Source organism: Poromitra crassiceps (genome assembly GCF_964638095.1).
Source record: "Poromitra crassiceps genome assembly, chromosome: 10".
Classification (NCBI taxonomy): domain Eukaryota; kingdom Metazoa; phylum Chordata; class Actinopteri; order Beryciformes; family Melamphaidae; genus Poromitra; species Poromitra crassiceps.
In genome coordinates this window covers 5,532,156-5,556,576 of record NC_139631.1, presented here as the reverse complement: position 1 = coordinate 5,556,576, position 24,421 = coordinate 5,532,156, and the positions used below count along the sequence as shown (strand labels likewise).

Here is a 24,421-nt window from a genome sequence, read left to right as displayed (position 1 = left end):
CACTCACACATAACAGCCTTGACCTAAAACCACAACCAGACCTAAAACCACGTAACAGCCAGACCTAAAACCACGTAACAGCCAGACCTAAAACCATGTAACAGCCAGACCTAAAACCACGTAACAGCCTGGGCCCATGCTGTGCGGTATCGGGCGGCCGGGGCCTTCGGCCCAATGTCACTTTTGTGACACAAATCGTGACTAACATACAAGTCAGTATGTTAGCCTATAGCCTGTCCGCCTATAGGCAATTTTATTACAGGATGACTGTTTTTTGATAACAGTTTTCTCTCCAACTACAATACAGATATGGAATACTGGACAAAATCCTATCGAACAACAGAAATATTCTCAGATTTGGCTCCAAGAGACAAAATCTCATCAAATGGGGGTCCCTAATGTGGGGGCTAAATGAGATTGAGAATCACGTAGGCTATAGACCGTCCCAGACGAATGACATCATAAAGCACACTTACCTTAATAAATAATATTTTCCACGTGTTGGAATTTGTTCTCAAAACAAAGTTTTATGTTTTTATCCATAACACAAAATATTGTTAGACTAACACCAGTGCCACCTATCTGAGACAAGTTCGCCCCACATACATCAATGTATAATGCAAAACAGCTGCTGACAAGACAATTTCCTACCACCCCCCCCCCCCCCCCCCATGTACAACAGGCTTTATTTGATAGTGTACTGCGTGGAGAAGGGGAAAGCTGAGAGAGAGGAAAGACTTCATATGAAAACGTAAAGCCTATTTAGTATTTCTCCTTGAAGGCAGGCTTTGAAGGGCATTTGCGATGGCATGCTGGTGTCTTTTATTGTGAAATGTGTTCTATGGGAGTATGTGATGGTGCGCTCTTGATCCTGTGCTGTCTTACCACATGGGTTTGATTTAGTGCCAGCTCAGGTCTTTGAAGTGAAATTGTCCAGGGAAAAGCTGTTCCACCCCCTCCGTTTTCTCTGAAATTCTTCAAATGGCATCATGACATTCAGATAATTAGGATCAGATATCTCACTTTCATTTATTAAGCAACTCAACTGATTAGACTTACCAGTTGACATCTGGCAGAGTAGATAACTATCACTGTCAATTTATCAATCAGTGTCAGGGGGTGTTTCATATGAAAAGACAGATATTTTTCTTGGTTGACTCTGTCTCACTGGGAGCTTTCAGCTGTCATCATTCCCTCTTGATCATTCCCTCTGTTAGTTCACTCAAAGTCATGTCAATTCATTTCTGCTTGAACAAAAAAAGCCTTGAACACAGTCGTCATGCTACTGCAATTTGTGTTGATCAGTGATTCTCAAACTTGTTCATATCAGGAACCCTTAGTTAGGCCACATTAGGGCCCATTGACATGTTTTTTTCCCCTCAGAAAAAATCTGGGAATATTTGTATTGTTAAGATATGATTTTGTCCTGAATTCCAAGACTACGTGTACATTCTCGTTAATGAATGGGGACCCCCTAGAACCCCCTCAAGGACCCCTGGTGGTCCCCAGACTTCACGTAACATTTCATTAGCCGAAATAAATTTCATTAAAGTACAGTAAGGCATGACCCTCAGTTAACTTTCCATTGAGATGTTTAGCTGCCTTCTCCCAGGGAATCAGAGTTAACACTATAGAAGGACCAGAATTCCATAACTACTAGAACATTTTGACCACTAGATTCCAAACTCTATAATCTCTCATGATAAAGACCCAATTGAGAGATTAAGGCAGTCATTGTGTTGATACATTTTAAAAAGACAAAACACCAAAATGAATAATAATAATAATAATAGCATACCACTTTTCTAAGTACTCAAAGTGGTTCACATATCCAGCAGGGGAGGGGGGGGGGGGGGGGTCATGGGTCACAGACAGTCATGGGATTCTGGACAAATGAATGTCTAACAATACGGATATTCTCAGTTTTGGATTTGAGAGACAAAATCCCATCAAATGGAGGTCTGTGGCCCTAATGTGGACTAAATGAGGGTCCTTGATATGAAAACGGTTGAGAATCACTGCTGTAGTAGATGAACAACACATAGCCATGACACATTATTATAGTCACTTTTAGTTGGTAGTTAGTGGCTTAGAAATTAATTAAAAAAGGGGGGCCAAACAAGACAAAAAAGGACAGGAGAGAAGTGATAATTAACCAAAAAGTCACTTGGGAACCACAAATGCACAAAGACGGAATGGATCCAATCTTAAAATATGATTTCACAAAAACTGATTTCATGGATGCAAGGTGGTGCATTGCTACAGTATTGTTTAAAATCCGGACAAAGGTGCCTTCAGGGACATTATGAAAAGTGGGTCTTTTGACTAGAGGGTGCATTGTTGTACATGGAGAGGCACAAGCTCCTAATGGCATTCCTCAGGATCTATGGAGCGACTAACCTAGCCAACACTGTCGTTTGCATGTAACTGTTAAACTATAACCAGGCCACACACACACATCCAAACTGCTGATGCATGAAAAAAAAATGCTGCTACTACCTACATGTTATTTGTTCCAAAACAACTGTGCATTACAGTTTGTGTTGTGTGTGGTACTTAACTTCATATAGCACAAAGGCGGGCTCCCCGATGTTATTTCATTTACAAGATATGAATGTAAGAGAAGCCGAGTGAAAACATTCCGTGCAGTCAAAAGGAAGAATTAGCCATAAATATGTGTGGACTCCTTGCTCACTTCCTTCAGTGCAAATACAGAATTGGGAAACATACGTGTTTAATGTTGTGTACTAAATTAACTAACCGTACACTTCTAAAATTGATTGGGCTATAATGCAAGCTGACAGTATGACAGCCAAACATGAGGTTGTAATAGGGCATAGCCTACTTTGTTGCGGTGAGATCTGAAAAAGATGCGTAGAAACATTTGAATAGGACATCTTATCCTGTAAAGAACCTACTTAAAAGGTATTATGCATTTTGAGCATTGATGTCGACTGCAAACTTGTCACCTTCGCCATAGTCTCCATTCAAAATGCAAAGGGAGACGCATTGAAAAAGTAGAGAGGTACTAAACTTTGAGTCTCTGTATATAATTCCAGATTGGGGGCTTTATTGGAGAAGTTGTGAGGTTAGTGGTTACACATGTAGGCTAACTGTCCTCACACCGGACGCCTGCTCAGGGCTCACGGTAAAGTCTTGTGGTTTGCCCGCCTGCATGCAATTTGCTAATAGCATGTTAATTGAAGTGGAAAGTTGTTCCTTGAAGAGATTGGGCTGCAAAGAAAGCACTCCTTTCAGCACATTCTTCCTAACCTCACCTGCCTGTAAACCTTTTTACCATGTCATTCATAACTGGTTTGCTTCTTCATGTCCACAATACTCCGTACTTCATCTCCACCTACTGTCCATTCTCAGCGTTACATGCTGTTGGGTCCTTTCATTACAGGCATTATTGGGCACAATGCAGTAACACCTTGTATTGTATTGTATTAAAAAAAAAGAACACACACAAATGTTCAATATATATTTGCATTTTAATGTATATTAATTCAACAATGTAATAGATCATTTTTCTTCCACCGATTATTGTTGATACATTTTTCTGACCAGCATCTTCAGCCTGAGAGTATGTGGTGGCTGTTTTAGTTTTCACACTTGTCTCTAGGACTTGTGTGGAAACATGTCTCAACTTCAAGTCAAACAATAAGAAAACTGTGCAATCTGTGCAGCGCCTGCCTGCCTCCTGCAACAGCGAGTCTTCATCTTCAAGTCACTCTCAATATCTCAAATGACACGAGCTGAGGATCAGCTGAACGAGGCAGAGTGGCCTATAGAGAGGCTGTCCTGGCCCTCGGCTCAATTCCAAATATCTGCGCTTTACTAATGTTTCCAGCATGAGTTTTGCTCACCTCCTGCTGTATCCTGTTACTGTTTCACATCACTGTGTGGAGCATTATGTAAGGAGTGAGAGACAGTATGAAATATTTGCTATTTTTCAAAGTAAATTACTTTGAAATAAACACGGTCTAAGAGGAGAAACGCAAATCGCACTGGCATGGTCCTTTAGTACTGAGAGCCTATCAGGTGGTCCTGTTTTCTTAAGAGTTATAGTATCCTGACAATTTAGATATAAAAATATTGTGATTCACTTATCTATTTTTGGGGCTATCAACCACAATCTACATTCAATAAGTGTCTGGTAAGTGCAACATATTGTCAGAGGACATTAACAATTCAGATTCACGTGAACAGTACGTAACACTGCATATATTCTTTGAAACATGAATGCATATAATTTTAAATACACAGTATAATGCTGATTTGACTATTTGAATTTAAGGCTTTATGATTTCACCAGATAATCTCATCTCAGAATTGTAGAAATAAACTGTAAACAGATAAATAAATATACAAAGGGATGTTATCCACACTGTAAAAACTCATAGCTCAGATGAGAATGGGAGGGAGCGAGAGAGATAAGAGGTCAAAAGGTCATCAAACAATCAGATCTTGATGTTGATCGGATTCTTTATTCCTTGTGGAGGACAGGTGTTGGCAGCATGTCATGTGGAGGACAGGTGTTGGCAGCATGTCATTTCCATGGCTGCAGTTCCACATCAAGTGTCTCAGGCTGCGCTTCTAGACCCTTTTCACAAACATGGCTGACGTACTTCTGCTTCGTCTTTGCAGAGTATAGTTCTCACCATTGGCAGCAATGTCATAAAAAGCCAACTGTCCGTTACACAACTTGGAACACAATGCAGATGTTGTCGTTGACACATCTTTCCGTTTCTGTACGTATGTATGTGGAAACTCAAAATGAGTGATCACAGACGTTAGCCGAGAGAAAGTTGGCTTTGTAACATTGCTGGCAAACCGATCTAAGTCCGTCAGCCATGTCTCTGAGAAGGGTCCATTTGTGGCAACTAATCAGAGGTGGTCCAGTCTACCTGACAACAGAGAGGGGGGGATTCTGCCCTCTTCCTTGTCCAGCCTTCAGCTAACTGATGCTGGCCCGCGGCGACTGCATCTTGTCCGGTAGCAGGACCTCCACAGTGAAGCTGACTCGCTTGGCCTGGAAGATGCTGTAAGTGTTGTCAAATCGCAGCACGTCTGGAAAGACACACAGAAGAGTTAGCAAGATGTATACTGCCCTCGCTGGGTGAAGACACTCAACAGCAAGACAAACTCCAACCAATAAGTACAGACAGTGATGATGACTCCATCCAATAAACACAGACAGTGATGATGACTCCATCCAATAAACACAGACAGTGATGATGACTCCATCCAATAAACACAGACAGTGATGATGACTCCATCCAATAAACACAGACAGTGGTGATGACTCCATCCAATAAACACAGACAGTGGTGATGACTCCATCCAATAAACACAGACAGTGGTGATGACTCCATCCAATAAACACAGACAGTGGTGATGACTCCATCCAATAAACACAGACAGTGGTGATGACTCCATCCAATAAACACAGACCGTGGTGATGTTGAAATTCCTTGGTCACAGAGAGATGTCAGTAAAAGTCACAGATTATGTAATGTGCCTTTACAGTTGTCATAAAGTATTCAACCACATAATGTTCCTACACACATTGAGTTTATCATCATGCTTCGATAACAATGGTTATCTTATCTATAGTTATCTATATGTTACAATGCCATATGTGTACCTTTTCATGTTAAAGGGAAGGTCTACTATTATATATTTTTCCCTTCAGGTGTTCGGCCCAACGCACTGAAAGTGATCATTGACGGGCCTCATTTGACGCGTGTCAAATTGATGCTTCTACGGTGCAATGCAGGTGTAGGAACGACTGCAGGTGTAGGTACGGATTCTGCTTGCCCTACAGAATCTGCTGCTCGCCCTACAGATTCTGCTCGCCCTACAGAATCTGCTCGCCCTACAGATTCTGCTCGCCCTACAGATTCTGCTCGCCCTACAGATTCTGCTCGCCCTACAGATTCTGCTCGCCCTACAGAATCTGCTCGCCCTACAGATTCTGCTCGCCCTACAGATTCTGCTCGCCCTACAGAATCTGCTCGCCCTACAGATTCTGCTCGCCCTACAGATTCTGCTCGCCCTACAGAATCTGCTCGCCCTACAGAATCTGCTCGCCCTACAGAATCTGCTCGCCCTACAGAATCTGCTCGCCCTACCGAAAGTGCTCGGCTCAGGGTCCACAATGGGGTCTAACCCATGGGGCTAACCCTAACCCATGGGTCTAACCCCGATTCATATTTTTAATGTCCATCATGTCTGATAACATCAGTAGCTTAGCGTCAACTTGTTAGCTAATCTAAAACTGTCGGCCATTTTGCCCACATTAATCCCACCATGTGCCATCAAATGCCTACCCGAGCAGATATTGAAGGCGAGCCATCTCTGCACTGACACAGGCACCAGATTAGAAATGCCAATAGTAGGCAGGCACACGTTTGTATGCTTTACAGATATCCCCATTAGTTTTCTATACATCCCGAGTTTACCTCAGTTTGAGGCGGAGACATGGTGCCATGTCTGTCCTCACTCTGCTCCCTCTAAAGCTCCAAATACTACTATAATAGTACATCTGAGCTGTGGAAGCAGCTGGACTAAACCATTTTTAGTAAGCAGACGGGGGGGATTCCTGTCTGCATGGTTAGGCTGCTTTTTGACAAAAACAACCGGGAAGCTAAAAATAAATCACATTTGTTCGTACATAGATGGTTTTAACTTGACGACATAAACGTTCTAAATTGGTCCTAGCTTACTTCCTGTTGCAGTGTTTGCTAATATAGCTAAGCTGACAGGAAATAAGCTAGGGTTCAAACTGTTCCCATAGCAACACAATCCAGTGAAAACTGTCTAGATTCCTGCCCAGCCATACTCACAGACAGGTCACTCACAGACAGCCTACTCGCAGACAGCCTACTCACAGACAGCCTACGCACAGACAGCCTACTCACAGACAGCCTACGCACAGACAGCCTACGCACAGACAGCCTACTCACAGACAGGTCACTCACAGACAGGACAGCCTACGCACAGACAGCCTACTCACAGACAGGTCACTCACAGACGGCCTACGCACAGACAGCCTACGCACAGACAGCCTACGCACAGACAGCCTACGCACAGACAGCCTACGCACAGACAGCCTACTCAAAGACAGCCTACGCACAGACAGCATACGCACAGACAGCCTACGCACAGACAGCCTACTCACAGACTCCTGGGTTTTGGCAGGTCAGTGAGCCGTCCTCAGGCACTAAGTGGGTGTTGTAGCGCTGGCTGAGCACCACCTCCTGCATCTGACCCGCCTTCTGCCGCTCGCCCTTCTTTGCCTTGACAAACACCCCAAAGCCGATGTCCGCCCCCTCCGTCGCAAACTGCCACCTACGCATGGACCAAGAGGACATCCATCAAATCTGGCTTTTCAGATTTTTCTATGGACTTACTTTAGGGGCCACTCGACTAAGATACCCAGCTGACCTGAGGACGCAGCCGGGGAAGAGGATCTCATACTCCAGCTGCTGAGAGGAACCTCGACTGACCGTCAGACACTGCTCATAGTCCACCTTCACATGGTCCCGCACATAGTAGGAGGTGGGAACCGGGCCTACATGGTTGATCTGGAACAGGGACACATACAGAACATGCAGAGAGTTAGGATGCGGCCGTTAAACTGTTCATGTGGGAAATGTAGAGTATGAAATGTTGGAATACTTTGAGGGGAGAGAAAAATGAGGATATAGAGAAAGCGTGACTTACTGTGTCTTTGAGGAATCATCTATCTATAACTGTTTCTACTTCCTTCGTCTGCACAAGATAAGCATCTTTAAACATTCAAGGCTTCGCCGTACAAACAAAAGCACAGTGTTTTCATTTCCAACTTCCTGTTTAATCATTTCAAACCAATCAAGTTCTGTGAAACCCTTGACAGCACTGTGAGGACATGGAGGGTCTGTCTAAAATGTGTGCTAGTGCAAACTTTGGGTCCTGAGATGGTGCCAGACTTTGCCATGAAATAAATAAATAACGAATATTTCCCCCCCAAACTCCTCGTATAGTAAAGCCTACAAAAACTCTAAATCTTTTCCTTTTAGCAGTCATTCACTAACTTCACCCATCTCTAATTGTGAGACTGCATGGTGAGATGAAGGACCCTCTGCCTTGTGCTTCACGTTGGAACAGAACTACACAAGACCCTGGAGGCTTGTCAGCGACTGGTATCAGACGAGTAGCAACATCCTCAGTTCAATAAGATCAACTTACATCAATAGCTATAAACTAGGAAAAACAATACAGTACGATGACAAGGACAAGAACAGCTAGTTCCCTCTGTCCATGCGATAAAAAACACACAAGGTCGAAAAAAGAAAAAGATTTGAGGCCGAGTCTCATTCCTTGAATCTTGAATGCGAGCCGCTCCAAAAAAGAAAACAAAACTCTCTCCTTCTCTTCCTCAGCCGTCTTGGGACCAGTAAGTGGGAAACTTTATCTAGAGAGATATAGTGACAAATGTGGGGTCAGTTTTCTCATCTAGAAGATGACCGATTAGCGAGCGACTACTCAAGCTGCTGGTGTTTGCAGTCAAAAGGCTGCCAGCTGCAGGGAACTAACGCATCCGATGGCTGCAGAAACAACTGCTGGGAACTAACGCATCCGATGGCTGCAGAAACAGCTGCTGGGAACTAAAGCATCCGATGGCTGCAGAAACAGCTGCTGGGAACTAAAGCATCCGATGGCTGCAGAAACAGCTGCTGGGAACTAAAGCATCCGATGGCTGCAGAAACAGCTGCTGGGAACTAAAGCATCCGATGGCTGCAGAAACAGCTGCTGGGAACTAAAGCATCCGATGGCTGCAGAAACAGCTGCTGGGAACTAAAGCATCCGATGGCTGCAGAAACAGCTGCTGGGAACTAACGCATCCGATGGCTGCAGAAACAGCTGCTGGGAACTAAAGCATCCGATGGCTGCAGAAACAGCTGCTGGGAACTAATGCATCCGATGGCTGCAGAAACAGCTGCTGGGCTAAAGCGGTTTGATGGTGCACCTGGTGCCCAGGCCATATTTTCAAGGGCGGCCCATGCTGGATTCATTGTAATCATTGTAACCACTGGTTGCAATCTGCAACCTCACCACTAGATGCTGCCCAAAACTACACACTGCACTTTTAACAGCTCTAACATTTTGGGATGCAGTGTTGCAGAAAACGAAACTCCCATGTCATAGTGTTTACTTCTAACATCTAACATTCTTCTACACATTTAACATTTTCTATCATTTCTGCCTCAGACAACAAACATTTGGGAGCCACAGGAAGAACTGGTGAGATGGGGGGGATTGACAAATATCAAGGTTGGCCAAATTTAAGCTCTTAATACGGTGTCTGGAGTGTGATGTCAGCCAGGCGAGTCACGGGGATGTCCCTCAGCTGTCCTCAGATGTCCCTCAGCCAAGCAAAGCTACTAGTCTTCTAACTACAGCAGATCTGGAGTCGCACTACGCAACGCAAACTATAATCAAACTAGCAACCCTGGCATCAAGGCAGGAGTCACAAGCCATGCTCACACCAACATCTGAGTAAATAAATAAAAGACGTAAGCAGCTACACAGCCAGCCGGCTTATTTCAGCAAAGGGTTGAGGGGGTCTATAGGTCATTCTGACTGCTACAGGTGGACCGATCGTGCTGTGACTGCACTTGTATCCGTTACACCGACTGCTGCTACGTGTGTCTGACAATGTTTGTGATCAGAAAAGTTGCCCCAGCTTTAAATACAATTGGCTATATAGCTCTCTGAGTTTACCTTCTGAGTAATGTTACACAACAAAGTAAAACTGTTACAATTTGTATACACACAGTATATAATCACTTCTGAGCCAGTCTGTGCCATCTCTTGAGGGAATGTTTGGCATTTGGGGGAGGAAGAAAAAACAGGAACACGACAGACAGGTGTTCAGTTCAAGGTGGGACACTCAAGGAAAGCCAGTAATGCCGCATTCCATTTGCACTGGGAACTATACATATACTACAGTTGAGTGACGCCACACCCGAGTTGAGCGGGTTCCAGTAAAACAGAATCTACAAGGGTTAGCTCAGGCCAAGCTAGCTTGTTAGCAATAACAGTTGATAATGCATTATGGGGGATTTTGCGCATACAAACACTGTAGCAAAATGTCGACACAGATAGAGGTTAGATAGTACTGTGTGTACGACTGACTTTGTGAGACACATAAGACAGAAGTGCTAATAAACCATGTAAACTGCAGCTTTCACTACTGTTGCTCCGTGAGCTGCCGTCTTGGATTTTGAGATCTGCGTTGGTGAGGTTCCCCCAAATTTCAAAGTAGGAAATCCCAGGTCAGGTGACATCGCGGGGCGCTCCCGACCTTTGAACTGGGAGATTCCTAGTTCCCAGTGCAAATGGAATGAAAATACAAGCAAGTGCCAAGTGGGGAGATGGTTCATTGACCCCAGCGGAAAAGCCCCAGGTGAGGTCAACATGTCAGCTGTCAAAATTTAGACTGAGGTCTTACAAATGGGGCGGAGTTTAAGGTTAATAAATCTGATCAAAGGATAATTTCAGTTTAACTACTTATAATAGGCCTGTCTGGAGTGGCTTGCCTGAACTTGCCAATCTTTGAGTCACTGCTCTCCAAATATTGATAATATGTCAAAATGATGACAGTAAAAAGCAGTACCTGTAACGGATACTTGTTTCTTCTGATTTATCGGCCCACCTAGTAACAGCGGGAGAATCCTCACCCATAGGGGGCAGCGTGGTCTGCTAATGGTAATGCAGACTGACTCACCCAGGTCCGACAGCGGGGGTCTCCATCAGGATCCGTTAGTTTGCCCCCGTACATAGCAGGCAGCTCCTCTGGGTCGATGTACTTCAGTATCGTCTCCTGCCAGTTGTCTGCACAACCACAGATCAAACAATGGAGGTGAGAGAGAGAGACAGACACACAGACAAAGAGATAAACGGAGAGAGGGGCACACACACACACACACACACACACACACACACACACACACACACACACACACACACACACACACAGAGAGAGGTTATTCATTCCATTTTGGGGGGGAAATCCACGGAGAAGCTGGTGAAGCTGCTTTTAGTACGGTAATTACACTCCCAGTTACTAGAATAAACTTCCAGATTCCCTGACATGTGACTCCCACTGTCCCTTCTTTTAAAAGTAGACACAAAACATTGCTGTTCTGTGGCCTTTTGCTAAATCATCTGCATGTAGGTGTAACAGGTGTTATTATTGGTATTATGTATTTATTTTATATAGGTTTTACTGTGCTGTAGTGGTGCCTGGAGAAGCAGCAAGGATAATAATAAAATGTTTTATTAATATCCTTACTTACCTAGTTTCTCTTTCTTTCCAATGTCATTTTATGAGTTGATCATGTCATTTTTACTTCACAACAAATTCAAATTTCTTTTTTCTGTTTGTGCTGTGATTTGTTTGTTTTTTGTTTTTCCATAATGGCTTTGCAGAAGAGATTAAAGATGGCGGACGCCATTCTCTCACCCCCCAGGATGAAGATCTTTTGCCGCGTATTCTCACACAGGAAGTGCTTGACAAGGTTGTAGGCCACCGGGAAGAGTTTAGGGGCTGCAGGCAGAAAAAGAGGCTGTTAACCCGGCTTCAACCGACAGGTGCAGATACCATTAGGAGCATTGATACAGTTCCCAGAAAATGAACTACCCCTTTAAGATCAGGATGAGAACAGGATAACAGCAGCGTCCAAAACAAAAACGTAGGAAAAAAATCAATGAATTCCTCATCTGAATTATCATTCCTTTAACCTGCATCAAGGAGTTTTTTTTTTTTGGGTGCCCCCGACCGACCAGAGGAGGCGCTGGTGCAGCGACCAGGACACGTGTATACATTTGGCAACCCAGTTTAGATGAAACCACGCCCTGAACTCATTTGATTGGTCGCCTCCCCCTGACAACCATGCAGGCACCGGTCAAAGAGAACTCTTTCCCCGAAGTGGAGTGTGTTTTCCCCGTTGCATAACGAAGCCGGGATGCGCTGCCCCCGCGCCTAGTTCTCCGAGCCACACATCTCCAGGGGAAGGAGAAACAGGGGGCAACGGGGAAAACACACTCGACTTTGGGGAAAGAGTTCTCTTTCAGCGGCTGACTGTTCGGGGTGCAGCGGAGTCGCCTCTGCTGTTTACGGTAGTTTGTTGTCAATGGTGGCGGGGGACACTGACGTGTATGGCGGGGAAATGGTGTGTGCGTGTGTGCATCTCGCTTTGGCGGATGAGTTCGGAGGAGTGGCTTGGTTGGCAGGGTGGCAAGGCGTAGTTGCGGCGACCAATCAAATGAGTTCGGGGCGTGGTCTCATCTAAACTGGGTTGCCAAAAAGTATACACGCGACCAGGACACATACCCTTAAGCCGGTTTCTCACCCGCGGACACGGCCAGTTGTGCCTGACACGAGGGCTCGAACCTGCCACCGCACTACATGGACACCCCCTGCATCAAGGATTACCTGCTCCATCTACATACCCAGTGATGGATGTAAAACATACCTTTAATGACAAACAGTCTTTTCAGAACCTCTGGGTAGTTTTCTTCAAACATCTGGAGGAGCTGGTGATGCAGAGGAACACATTTGGAGGTGCTGCTGACCAACTTACTTCAAGTCTTACTTTAGTGCATGTGTGTGTGTGTGTGTGTGTGTGTGTGTGTGTGTACCTCTCCAAATGTCTCAATGGCAGGTTTCCACAAGTGTTTGAGACCCAGACCTTCAACATCAAATATCATGGTGACTGCTTCCACGTTCCTCCCCAGCTAGAGGAAAACAAGAGTGATGGACAGAGACAGAGAGAGAGAGAGAGAGAGAGATATGATTAGGCAGAAATCATTGCTGTAACCTGTACAGTTTAACTGGGGATGTGTGTGGTGGGCATGGCTGATTATGAGGGGTGGTGGGAGTAACAAAAAAGTAAATAATAATCTTGATAATCTTGAAAATAAGCGCGATGAAATTGTGAGATTACCCTCTCGGACTGCAGCGTGCACTCCTTCTGCAGAAGCTCACAGTCTCGGATCTTGGACTTGATGAAGTCTTGCTTGGCGGCGGACAGGAAGAGGCCTTTGGGATCCATGGGTCCGATGATATCGTACCAGATGGGACTGCCCTCGTGGTCATGGCCGCACATCCCTCCCGACAGATACTTCTCTATCACCTGGAGGCGGCAACGGACATTTTCAGCAACGGACATTTCCATGTCCAACAGCGCAGGGTGTGAACAGGATTAGCCGTGGACTGAGGCTATTTGCTAAGATGCTGACCGTTAAATAGATATCCACTCAAAAGGTAATGAGGGACAGCGTTATTTCACAGTGACTTTAAGTGCACTGAACCTATTGGGAACCAAAGGTTAAGAGAGTTTTACCTCTGGCGGACGCCATTCTGTCGTTATTGTGTCTACTTTCATCTGTTTCCGGAACTCCAAATGCTGGAAGGAAAGACAGGTGCTTGTTAACATCAGTAAAAGTGTTTAATTTTTTAATTTTTTTGTATCACATATTTTTATTGAATTTTAAATTGCAGAAACAATCGTGTTTCATATTGTTAATGAGTTTGTGGAGCACACAGACATACAGTAGAATGTGTTTTTTTGTTTTTATCTTTCCCTTTTTTTAAATAAAGTTTTTACTGCTCCTTCTCCCAAATTGTACTGCCAATTCCCTCTCCTGTCCTGGCCGTTGCTCCACCCCCTTTGCTGATCTGGGGAGAGTTGTAGACTAGCACATGCTTCCTCCAATACATGTGCAGTCGCCAACCGCTTCTTTTCACCTGACAGCGAGGTGTATCACCGCAAGGACGTAGCACCAGGGAGGATCACGCTGGGGGGGGGGGGGGGGGGGGGGGGGCGAGGACTGCCGGTGAGGCTCCTCGCTGTCAGGTGAAAAGAAGCGGCTGGTGAGCTCACATTTTATTTTATTTTTTTATTTGACCTTTATTTAACCAGGAAGGGGAACTCATTGAGATTAAAAATCTCTTTTACAAGAGAGTCCTGGCCAAGACAGGCAGCAGCACAGTGACATGGTTCCGACATATATAACAAACAATTATAACAAATATGACAACATATAACAAAATAAAACACTAGGAAGCACAGTTAACATCATTCATAGCATCTGCAGGCAGAGTTGGACGTTTCAAAATCTATCATTAGCGATTTAAAAGCATTTAACGAGACCAGCTCTCTGAGAATCAGGCTGTTTTGTAGCTGGTTCCAGGAGGAAGGCGCAGCATACCTGAAAGCCTTTTTCCCAAGCTCGGTACGCACTCTAGGGACAGATAGTAACAGAAGCGCCTGTGTGCGTAGACGGTAACCTCCTGATTCTTTTCGATCAATGTATGCCTGTAAATATGCTGGGAGTAGACCAAGGATAGCCTTGTAAATAAAGGTGTACACATGAATCGGAGGAAGCATCTGATAGTCTGCAACACGGGGGCTCGAACCTGCGACCCTCGTGCTGGTAGGCAGGGAATGGACCGCTGCACTACCCACACCCCCCAGATCAGCACATGCAGACTTAAGTAGCTTAGACAAAGCAAAACCCGCCCCATCAGCAGGAGGAGGATCAATGGTACACAGAGTTGTACACTACACACACTCACATGCGCACACATAACACACACAAAGGGAAAAAGAAATGTTCCACATATAGCCCATTTATGTTCATATACCGACTTCTTAAATACAATTGTTTGATATGGCACATTTCAGAAACAATTTGTTACAATAAAAATTTGCCATGTTAAATATTGTTAATGATAATGTGCTGGGACAAACTGTAGACATGGAGCCCTCATGTGTGGAGGACCTCCAATATGGCTGCCAGAGAAAGTGCAACTGTGACCCCCCCAATGAGTACACAGCATTCCACTTATTCCTATCTACACCTTATCCTCTGCTGCTGTAAAACCTCTGTTTCCTCACAGGGGTCATAAAAGTTTAATCTCATCTAATCTCTCATCTACAACCATTCTTGAGTTGATGTATGTGCTGCTGCTGGACTAATGACACTTTCACAAGCAGCACCTTGACGCAAGACAAATCAGCCGGCGCCCCTGCTTTCAAAAGACAATGGTGGTGCAATAAACAATTTGCATGGACTTTGTGGCATTTCTGTAAAAGCTCCACACATGCAGGTGTAGGCTACATGCAGGTGTAGGCTAGATGCAGGTGGAGGCTACATGCAGGTGGAGGCTACATGCAGGTGTAGGCTACACGCAGGTGGAGGCTACACGCAAGTGGAGGCTACACGCAGGTGGAGGCTACACGCAGGTGTAGGCTACATGCAGGTGGAGGCTACATGCAGGTATAGTATAGACTACATGCAGGTGGAGGCTAAATGCAGGTGGAGGCTACATGCAGGTGGAGGCTACACGCAGGTGGAGGCTAAATGCAGGTGGAGGCTAAATGCAGGTGGAGGCTAAATGCAGGTGGAGGCTACATGCAGGTGTAGGCTACATGCAGGTGTAGGCTACATGCAGGTGGAGGCTAAATGCAGGTGGAGGCTACATGCAGGTGTAGGCTACATGCAGGTGGAGGCTAAATGCAGGTGGAGGCTACATGCAGGTATAGTATAGACTACATGCAAGTGGAGGCTAAATGCAGGTGGAGGCTACATGCAGGTATAGTATAGACTACATGCAGGTGGAGGCTAAATGCAGGTGGAGGCTACATGCAGGTGTAGGCTACATGCAGGTGGAGGCTACATGCAGGTGGAGGCTACATGCAGGTGGAGGCTACATGCAGGTATAGTATAGACTACATGCAGGTGGAGGCTAAATGCAGGTGGAGGCTACATGCAGGTGTAGGCTACATGCAGGTGGAGGCTACATGCAGGTGGAGGCTACATGCAGGTGGAGGCTACATGCAGGTGGAGGCTACATGCAGGTATAGTATAGACTACATGCAGGTGGAGGCTACATGCAGGTGGAGGCTACATGCAGGTGGAGGCTACATGCAGGTGGAGGCTACATGCAGGTGGAGGCTACATGCAGGTGGAGGCTACATGCAGGTGGAGGCTACATGCAGGTGGAGGCTACATGCAGGTGGAGGCTACATGCAGGTGGAGGCTACATGCAGGTGGAGGCTACATGCAGGTATAGTATAGACTACATGCAGGTGGAGGCTAAATGCAGGTGGAGGCTACATGCAGGTGGAGACTACATGCAGGTGGAGGCTACATGCAGGTGGAGGCTACATGCAGGTGGAGGCTACAATACAGCAGCTTTAGACATGGGTTATCCTGGACAACAGTGTGGAGAGTCACCTTTCGCAGCATGGCCTCAGACTTCTGGAGGTTGAAGTTTCTGGCTGTGAAAAGGATCAGGGGGAAAAAAGAGTGAGAAGAGAGGAGGAACGTGCAAGCAATACACACAGAAATCCATTGTCCATAATAACTGATGTGAAATATTAAAATGTGTTTTTGACAACATCTAAATTAGTCTAAAACACAGCATGCTATTACAACACACTGCCTTTGCTAGAAACCATCACTATTGGTAGAAACATGACTGATCGAAACACTTGACACACCAGATCAAAATGGCCCCAGTGGAGAAAACATCTTTGGTGCTGCTGGTGCGAAACACATTCCCCCCACAGGCATCCGCGACCCACTCAAAACGGCCCCGCGACCCACCAGTTGAGAAACCCTGATGTAGACAACCTTAAGGTGTGTTTACAAAGAGGGTGAGCAGCATCGTCTTGATTGCGGGTGAACCTGCTAACACTAGGCCTCCTAGGGCTATACGAGGGATCAGTGTTGCTCAACAAACTGCTGACTGGGGGGCCACTTTATAATGGGACCCTATGGAGCCAGCCTTGAGTGTCTCACTCTAGCAGGCTGTGCTTTTGACTAAATTCACTTCTTTTTAAAAACGGCGACAGTTCACACAACTTCAACATGATACACATATATTATACATCAGACCCGTGAGCTACTTCTACTCTCACTCAGAATGTCAATATAAGCGATGTGATGTATCGTTTTTGAAATATTCACGTTTGTTTGGCACAACTCATACTAGTTAACTGCTGTGGTTGCGCATTTCCAGGTGGTCGTGATGTCGTCGCGCTGATTCGTCCGATTGGAAAACCAATAAGATGGACAAGACTAGTTAAAACAAGCCAATCACTCCGTCAGTAAAGTGGTGATGGGGTTGCCAAGGTCTTAAATGATCAGACGTTCTGCCTGACAGCACGACTGACCCAGAATAGAGTGGACACACAGCATCTAATACTCTATCTAAGGTGATTAGCTCTGCAGACGGCAGCTAGCTGACAGCAACACTGACAGAGGCAACAACAACCACCCAACAGCCTGCGCTGCTGCCGGGAACTCAGACAACGCACACAACTCTGCCACGAATCACATTTAATGTTCCATTTTGCCTCCTCAGATTGAAAGTATATATTTCTTTAAATTTTATTGAAGCAAAAAAAAAAAAAAAAAAAAAAAGATTCAAAATGTTAAACTCAAACGTGATATCTCGGACCCCACTGGTCCAGTTCTGAAGTGATGGACGGCCCATTTTGGCTCTGTGTTCTGGTGTGTGTAAAAACGCCACAGGAATCCCTAATAAGGGCAAGATAGTTACATTAGAGGTCCAAATGTCCAACTTTGAAACGCCAAAAACTGTTACGCCACCGGTTTGAATTTGGACTCAACTTAAAGTTAGTATTAACTGGCCCAAGGAGCACCTGCATCCTTTGTGGAATGACATCATCATTACTCTTGCCTTGTAGTATTTATTTACCAGGTTGTGCCAGAATTTGATCTTGAGAACAAAGCAACATTTGAATGAAGATAAAAGAGAAGCCCAGGACAGGACAACATGTCAATATGTCCCTTTCTTGATGTTTGGGGCCAGATGCCCTGCCTCAGGGCAAGACTGAAACAAAGACAGTTTAGAATAAATACACAGTCCTTCAAATATTTGACAATTAACCAAACGTCTATATATTAAGGCTATTTGCAGTGTATTAGTTTGAGTTCTCTCTGAAAGGACTAAGAGCAGGGAACAAATTTGTGGGTTTTATTCATTTAAAGCCGTTGACAATAGAGAGCCAAAGTGGAACGTTTATTTTCCCACAGACATTTCGTAAAATGCTTATAAAAAGTGTTTTACTTGTTCAAACCAAACGGTACATATATGATTAGAAACAGGAGAGATCGCATAACATTTCACTTGGACCAAAACATAACAAAATTTGGCTTTAAAGAAAATATTTCTATGGTTGGTTTTGGCCTGAGTGAAATGTTCTATGGTCTCTCCTGATTCTAAATATAGCTGAACCGTTTGGTTTGACCAAGTAAAACTCTTTTTATAAGCATTTTATGAAATGTCTATGGGAAAATAAATTGCCTAAGAAAATCTCTGGTACAGTGCTGAAGCAGGAAGTGATTCCCCCCCATATTTCATTTGAGTTAAATTCAGATTATTGAAACAGGATTAGCCTGACCAGTTTTACTTGTTTAACAAGCTGAAGCATATGCTCTGCCTGTGATTCAAGAAAAGTCTGCCTTTTTATTTCATATTAATTAAATTCAGACTATTGAAACTGGATTAGCATGACCAGGTTAACTTGTTTTATTATTATTATTATTATTATTATTATTATTATTATTATTAACTTGTTTAAAAACATATAGGCATGTAATTCAAGATAAGTCTGCCTTTTATTTCATATTTCATACATTTCATACATTCATTTTCATAATAAGACTTTCTGAGCATGACCAGTTTGACTTGTTTAAATTTAAAAACATATAGGCCTGTAATTCAAGTCTGCCTTATTTCAATTGGTTTTTAGCCCTAGTTGCACTTCTGTGCACTTTTTTGTTCATTTGAGGTTTATAACAGTGCATGAAGGTATTGTGTATTAAATGAATGCGCTATTTTTTGTGCAATAAATTTGAGTGGTTTAAAAAAAAATCTGAAATTTGGGTCGTGACTTCATGACAAGGAAAATAGTGGGTCCTGAGGCTACACCAGTTGAGAACCACTGGTCTAGACTAACCGTTACTGTTAAATTGAAACTAGTTTAGTTTGACACTAGAGCTGTGTCTTTAGTAAAATCTACACTAACCGTTACATTGAAACTAGTTTAGTTCGACACTAGATCTGTGTCTTTAGTAAAGTCTACACTAACCTTTACTGTTACATTGAAACTAGTTTAGTTTGACACTAGAGCTGTGTCTTTAAGTCTACGCTAACCGTTACTGTTACATTGAAACTAGTTTAGTTTGACACTAAGCTGTGTCTTTAGTAAAGTCTACACTAACCGTTACTGTTACATTGAAACTAGTTTAGTTTGACACTAAGCTGTGTCTTTAGTAAAGTCTACACTAACCGTTACTGTTACATTGAAACTAGTTTAGTTTGGCACTAAAGCTGTGTCTTTAGAAACTAGTTTAGTTTGTCAACCCTGATGTCAGAGTTCAGTGAGATAGACCTTTTATACTGAACTCTGACGTCAGGGTTAGGAGTTGTAAAAAAGCTCTACCTCACTGAACTCTGGTACAATCTTGCACAATCAGATCAGGAAACCTTCTCTTAAGGTGGCACACCCACTACAGTGGCACACCCAATGAAAAGACAATGATAGATTGAATTGCCACCATATAACTTGAACCTGTCAAGTCCAAGTTCTTTACATTTATCTGCAGAGTCATCTGGGAATTGGCACACATACAGTTTGCTCAGTTTGTTCCTCTCAGTAACTAAATAAAGAGGAAGAGGAAGTTTGGACGTTTCTTATTATAGGCCCTTTTCACATCGTCACACAGTAACAGCTTCCACATTGAGCAACTGGTGCATTACAACTTTATTTTTGCAAAGAGCAAACTTTAGCTAGAAATCTTGCAGCCTGTCTAGTTTAGATCCAGGGGTCTACAAAGAAATAGTCTTTATTTCATCAGTGGTGATTTTGGGAAGGTTGTGTGCAGCGATTTACTGAAGGCTGGCAACAGGAAGTTGTAATGCATCCGTTTCTCAATGCAGAAGCGGTTACCATGACGATGTGAAATGGACCTATTGAAAGCTGGAGTGTTGAAGAGTGTCAGCTCATACTCCAGATCTGTTTCATTAAAGTCAAGCCAGTTCCTATACATTTCCATAGTCACTATTTCATTGAGTTTTGTGGCCCTTCTTTCTACCGGTCACTCATACAGGAGTCATCACTCTAACCCTGAGATGCAAATCCCTCTCTCCTACCGCTGCTTCCAACAGCTTGTAAATCATGAAATCCTCACAGGGAAACACAACCACGGTTACAAGCCAATCAATTTGATTATTTGGAGAACGATAAACTCAAACAGGTTCCCCTGGAGCTATGGGCGATAATCTGAGACATTTTATTTTTCCATTTTGCTGCTCTATATCGACAATTGATATAACACAAGTAAAGAGTGATTCATTCGATCTATTCCCAGTTCACCAAAGTGTTTACATTTGCCGTTCTTAACTCCCGGTGTCTGCTAGCTCTTTCCTCTGCTGCACAGGAAGCGATGTGTTTTACTCTTCTGGCTTGTTTGGAATAAACACTAGAAGAAGAAGTGGGCAGTTAGCAGCGATAGCCACCATGGCTAAACAGACACAAGAGAAACTCAACCTGCAGCAACAGAAAGTCCAAGGAAAAAAAGACGTCCGTACGGCATTCTTTCTACCAAGATTCCCCCCAGCGCAATACTACTTGTGTGATTATTTATCGATCCCCATGAGGTCAGAGGTCAGGGTCATTATGACTGCTGACCCTGAGCCTTCTTGGGGTTATTTGATTTACAGTGAATCAATAAGATGGGCAGGCTGCACTTTCCTCTCTCCCTTCCCACAGCTTCAGTGAGACATGAAACCCACGCAGCAATGGCCTATGCATTCACGCAGGAATAGCCTGCGCATTCAGGCAGGAATAGCCTACGCATTTCGCTGTAAAATAACTTGAAATCATTCAGAGCATACAGCGCCCCCAACAGGCCGCCATTGTCCAGGCTGGGAACATTAACCCTGACCTGCCAGTTGGGAAACAGGTGCTTAGTGTTCTCTGTGGTTAGTCAGTAAGGCCTCATTACCAAAACAATACACACACAGAGACATACAATACAGTACAGTACAGTACAGCAGGCTGCCCTCACTAACACTAATTAAGACTCATTCCCTCAATTCAGTGTTGTAAAAGACCTGGAAACCCTGTTGTAAAAGACCTGGAAACCCTGTTGTAAAAGACCTGGAAACCATGTTGTAGAAGATTTCTCTAAAAGATGAAGACGAAGTGAAGGAACATGCAGCGCGGTTCGGTCTGTCGCTGTCTAGCTTTAATGCGATTAGCCCTAGATTAGGATGAGACACAAGAGTACGCCAGCCATCTGCTCCACCAGGCCTTTAACAAGAACGACTTCCCATTTCCCCCTCCAGTCTGAGCGTGTAACCTGCACCTCCACCGCCCCTGCACCTCCCTCCCCTGCACCTCCCTCCCCTGCACCTCCCTCCCCGGGGGAAAGCAGAGGCCGAGGAGTCCCGGTCAGATTCAGTCTGAAACAGAGCCGGACATACGATCACGTCTGCTCATCGGTGTTGGCGTGAGTGAGCAAGCAGCCGTGGAAAGGAAGAGTACAAGGATGTCCGACTCGAGCAGGACTGTTACCTTGCTTGATATTTTACAGTGTTACTGTGTTCAGATTTAAAAGTATCGTCTCAAGCAGAGTCGCTCTCGTCTTAACCAATCTCAACCGCATGTTTCACAGACATGTTTCATCCATTGACTGGTTTCATCACATCCTGTCATGTGACAGCTGCTTACAAACCACTGCAGCTTCTCCTTACTGCACAAGCATGGAGACACAGACAGTTTGGACAGACTCATGGAGACACAGTTTGGACAGACTCATGGGGGGACACAGTTTGGACAGACACATGGGGACACAGACCGTTTGGACAGACACATGGGGACACAGACCGTTTGGACAGACTCATGGAGACAGTTTGGACAGACTCATGGAGACAGACCATTTGGACAGACTCATGGAGACACAGACAGTTTGGACAGACTCGTGGAGACACAGACAGTTTGGACAGATTCATGGAGACACAGACAGTTTGGACAGACTCATGGGGACACAGACAGTTTGGATAGACTCATGGGGACACATACAGTTTGGAGAGACTCATGGGGACACAGACAGTGACACAGTTTGGACAGACTCATGGACACACAGACAGTTTGGACAGACGCATGGGGACACAGTTTGGACAGACTCATGGACACACAGACAGTTTGGACAGACTCATGGGGACACAGACAGTTTGGACAGACTCATGGGGACACAGACAGTTTGGACAGACTCATGGGGACACAGACAGTTTGGACAGACTCATGGGGACACAGACAGTTTGGACAGACTCATGGACACACAGACAGTTTGGACAGACTCATGGGGACACAGACAGTTTGGACAGACTCATGGGGACACAGACAGTTTGGACAGACTCATGGGGACACAGACAGTTTGGACAGACTCATGGGGACACAGACAGTTTGGACAGACTTTTTCTCTGTCAATGCATGCAAATAAAAAGCATGCAGGTCATCACTGATTCACAGGAAAGGCGAGGGGTTATATAGCGCGACTTGTTGCTTTAGTTCACGTCACGTACGCGGCCGGGTGCACGGTTGGTTTTCATGCTTACCTCTGAGCCACCGTAGCAGGAAGTGGTCATGCTGGGCGGGAAGTTGAGGAAGAATGTCTTGTATCCTCTCTCGAAACTTTCAAAAAAGGAAGACAGAAAGTAAAGTGTTTTGAGAGACTTGACCGCATACAGGCAACACAGAGGATTTCAACACATGAACACAGAGCTGGAGAGGAAATCTTCACCCTGGAAAACAACAGTCTTGAGAAACAGTGTTTGTACTCTCTCTTCACTGCAGATCATCAGGTTCCACGACCTAAGCCAGCTACAGCGGGTGTAATCTGGGAGCCCAGAGTCTGTGGGTCTAACGACAACAGACTCTGGCTTCCCAGATTGCAGCGGCTGGGACTGGATGCCTGATCATTTGACATGCTCCAAGCTGAAAATGGTCACCATTTTTTTTTTTTTTTTTTGCACCAGTACAAAACCCACAGGACACATGTAAGTTCCAGCTTCGAGGACTAAACACTCACGTTGCCTTTAATCTGAGAACTACAGTAGTGCCTATTGCAGGACTATATAGCCTACATTTTAGGTTACTATATACAAACTACGCATCTCGCACACTCAAATTCCTAGGCGCAGCCGCCCTGCAGCTCGCAGACACAGCTCGGTCACTGCGCGGCCTCGCCCATAGTTCGGCTGCTGCATGGCCTCGCCTGCCCTATTGCCATGTGCGGGTGTTCACAAAATATTGTTGGCCGTTGCCCTTAAGCTTACATGCACACTGGTGTGTGTGTGTGTGTGTGTGTGCGCCCCTTAAGTTTACATCCATCAGTCTTATGACATCACTGATATCAGTGTCTTATGACATCACTGATGACATAATCATCAGTGATGTCACAATGCACAATTGCTCAAGTGACATCACTGATGACATCATCAGTGGGATAAAAATTGAAACAGAGATTGCCCACATTGCCAAAGTTATAGATAAACTACAAGTATTTATACTATAGGGATATCACAGTGATCCTACATGTGGCCCACCATAGGAGATTAAGAAAAATACCAAAAGTGTTTATAATACACTTACAGTATTTATAATACACTATGGGAATATTAGTTATACCATAGGATATTAAGAAAAATACAATTGAACTATTTCACTATAAAGTATTGAGAACAACAGATAGACTAAGTCCCTATAGGAATATTATAATGATACAGTAAGAGATTAAATAATTAAATACCATACAACTATTTACAATATGTGTAGCCTATTATTAGGATATTATAGTGATACCATGGGGATTTTTTAAATACCAAAAAGCACGATAATTGCTATACAAACTCACTACTGAGCCCTATCGGCATATTATTTATAGGAATAATATTTACAGTATGAGTCGACACATTTTAGAAAAAATGAAAAAGCAAGGCAACCTACGCAGGCAAATCCCGCGGTGTCAGCTCAGCATCACACAGCCCGTGTCAACAGCGATATGAAAACCTTTATTATATTTATTTTGTAAGCAATAAACTCACCTGCTGCAGCGCTTCTGCCTGTTTGGGGCTGAGGTCTCCCACCCGGCCGCTCATGGCCGCGATCACACACTAAATACCTGCAAACTGTACGCGCAGCACGCTTTCGTTTCATGCGTCGGTGTGTGTGTGTGTGTGTGTGTGAGGGGGGGGGGCGACAGAGACAGAGGTGCGTGTGTGTGCGGGATGGGGGCAGAGCAGACAGAGACAGAGGTGCAGGTG

At 44.5% G+C, this 24,421-nt stretch overlaps 1 protein-coding gene across 1 annotated transcript; it reads right to left on the bottom strand.

Moving 5' to 3' along the window:
* Nucleotides 1-3,492: 3,492 nt before the first annotated feature.
* LOC310783101 (SEC14-like protein 2) lies at nt 3,493-24,421 on the bottom strand. Its single transcript, XM_083643891.1, has 12 exons — nt 24,203-24,421; nt 22,715-22,790; nt 16,297-16,340; nt 13,398-13,460; nt 12,999-13,187; nt 12,694-12,789; nt 12,528-12,588; nt 11,516-11,599; nt 10,778-10,884; nt 7,453-7,592; nt 7,187-7,356; nt 3,493-5,073 (listed from the first exon to the last, which is right to left on the bottom strand). The coding sequence occupies exons 1-12, from the start codon at nt 24,254-24,256 to the stop codon at nt 4,961-4,963; spliced, it is 1,197 nt and encodes a 398-aa protein (XP_083500017.1). The 5' UTR covers nt 24,257-24,421; the 3' UTR covers nt 3,493-4,960.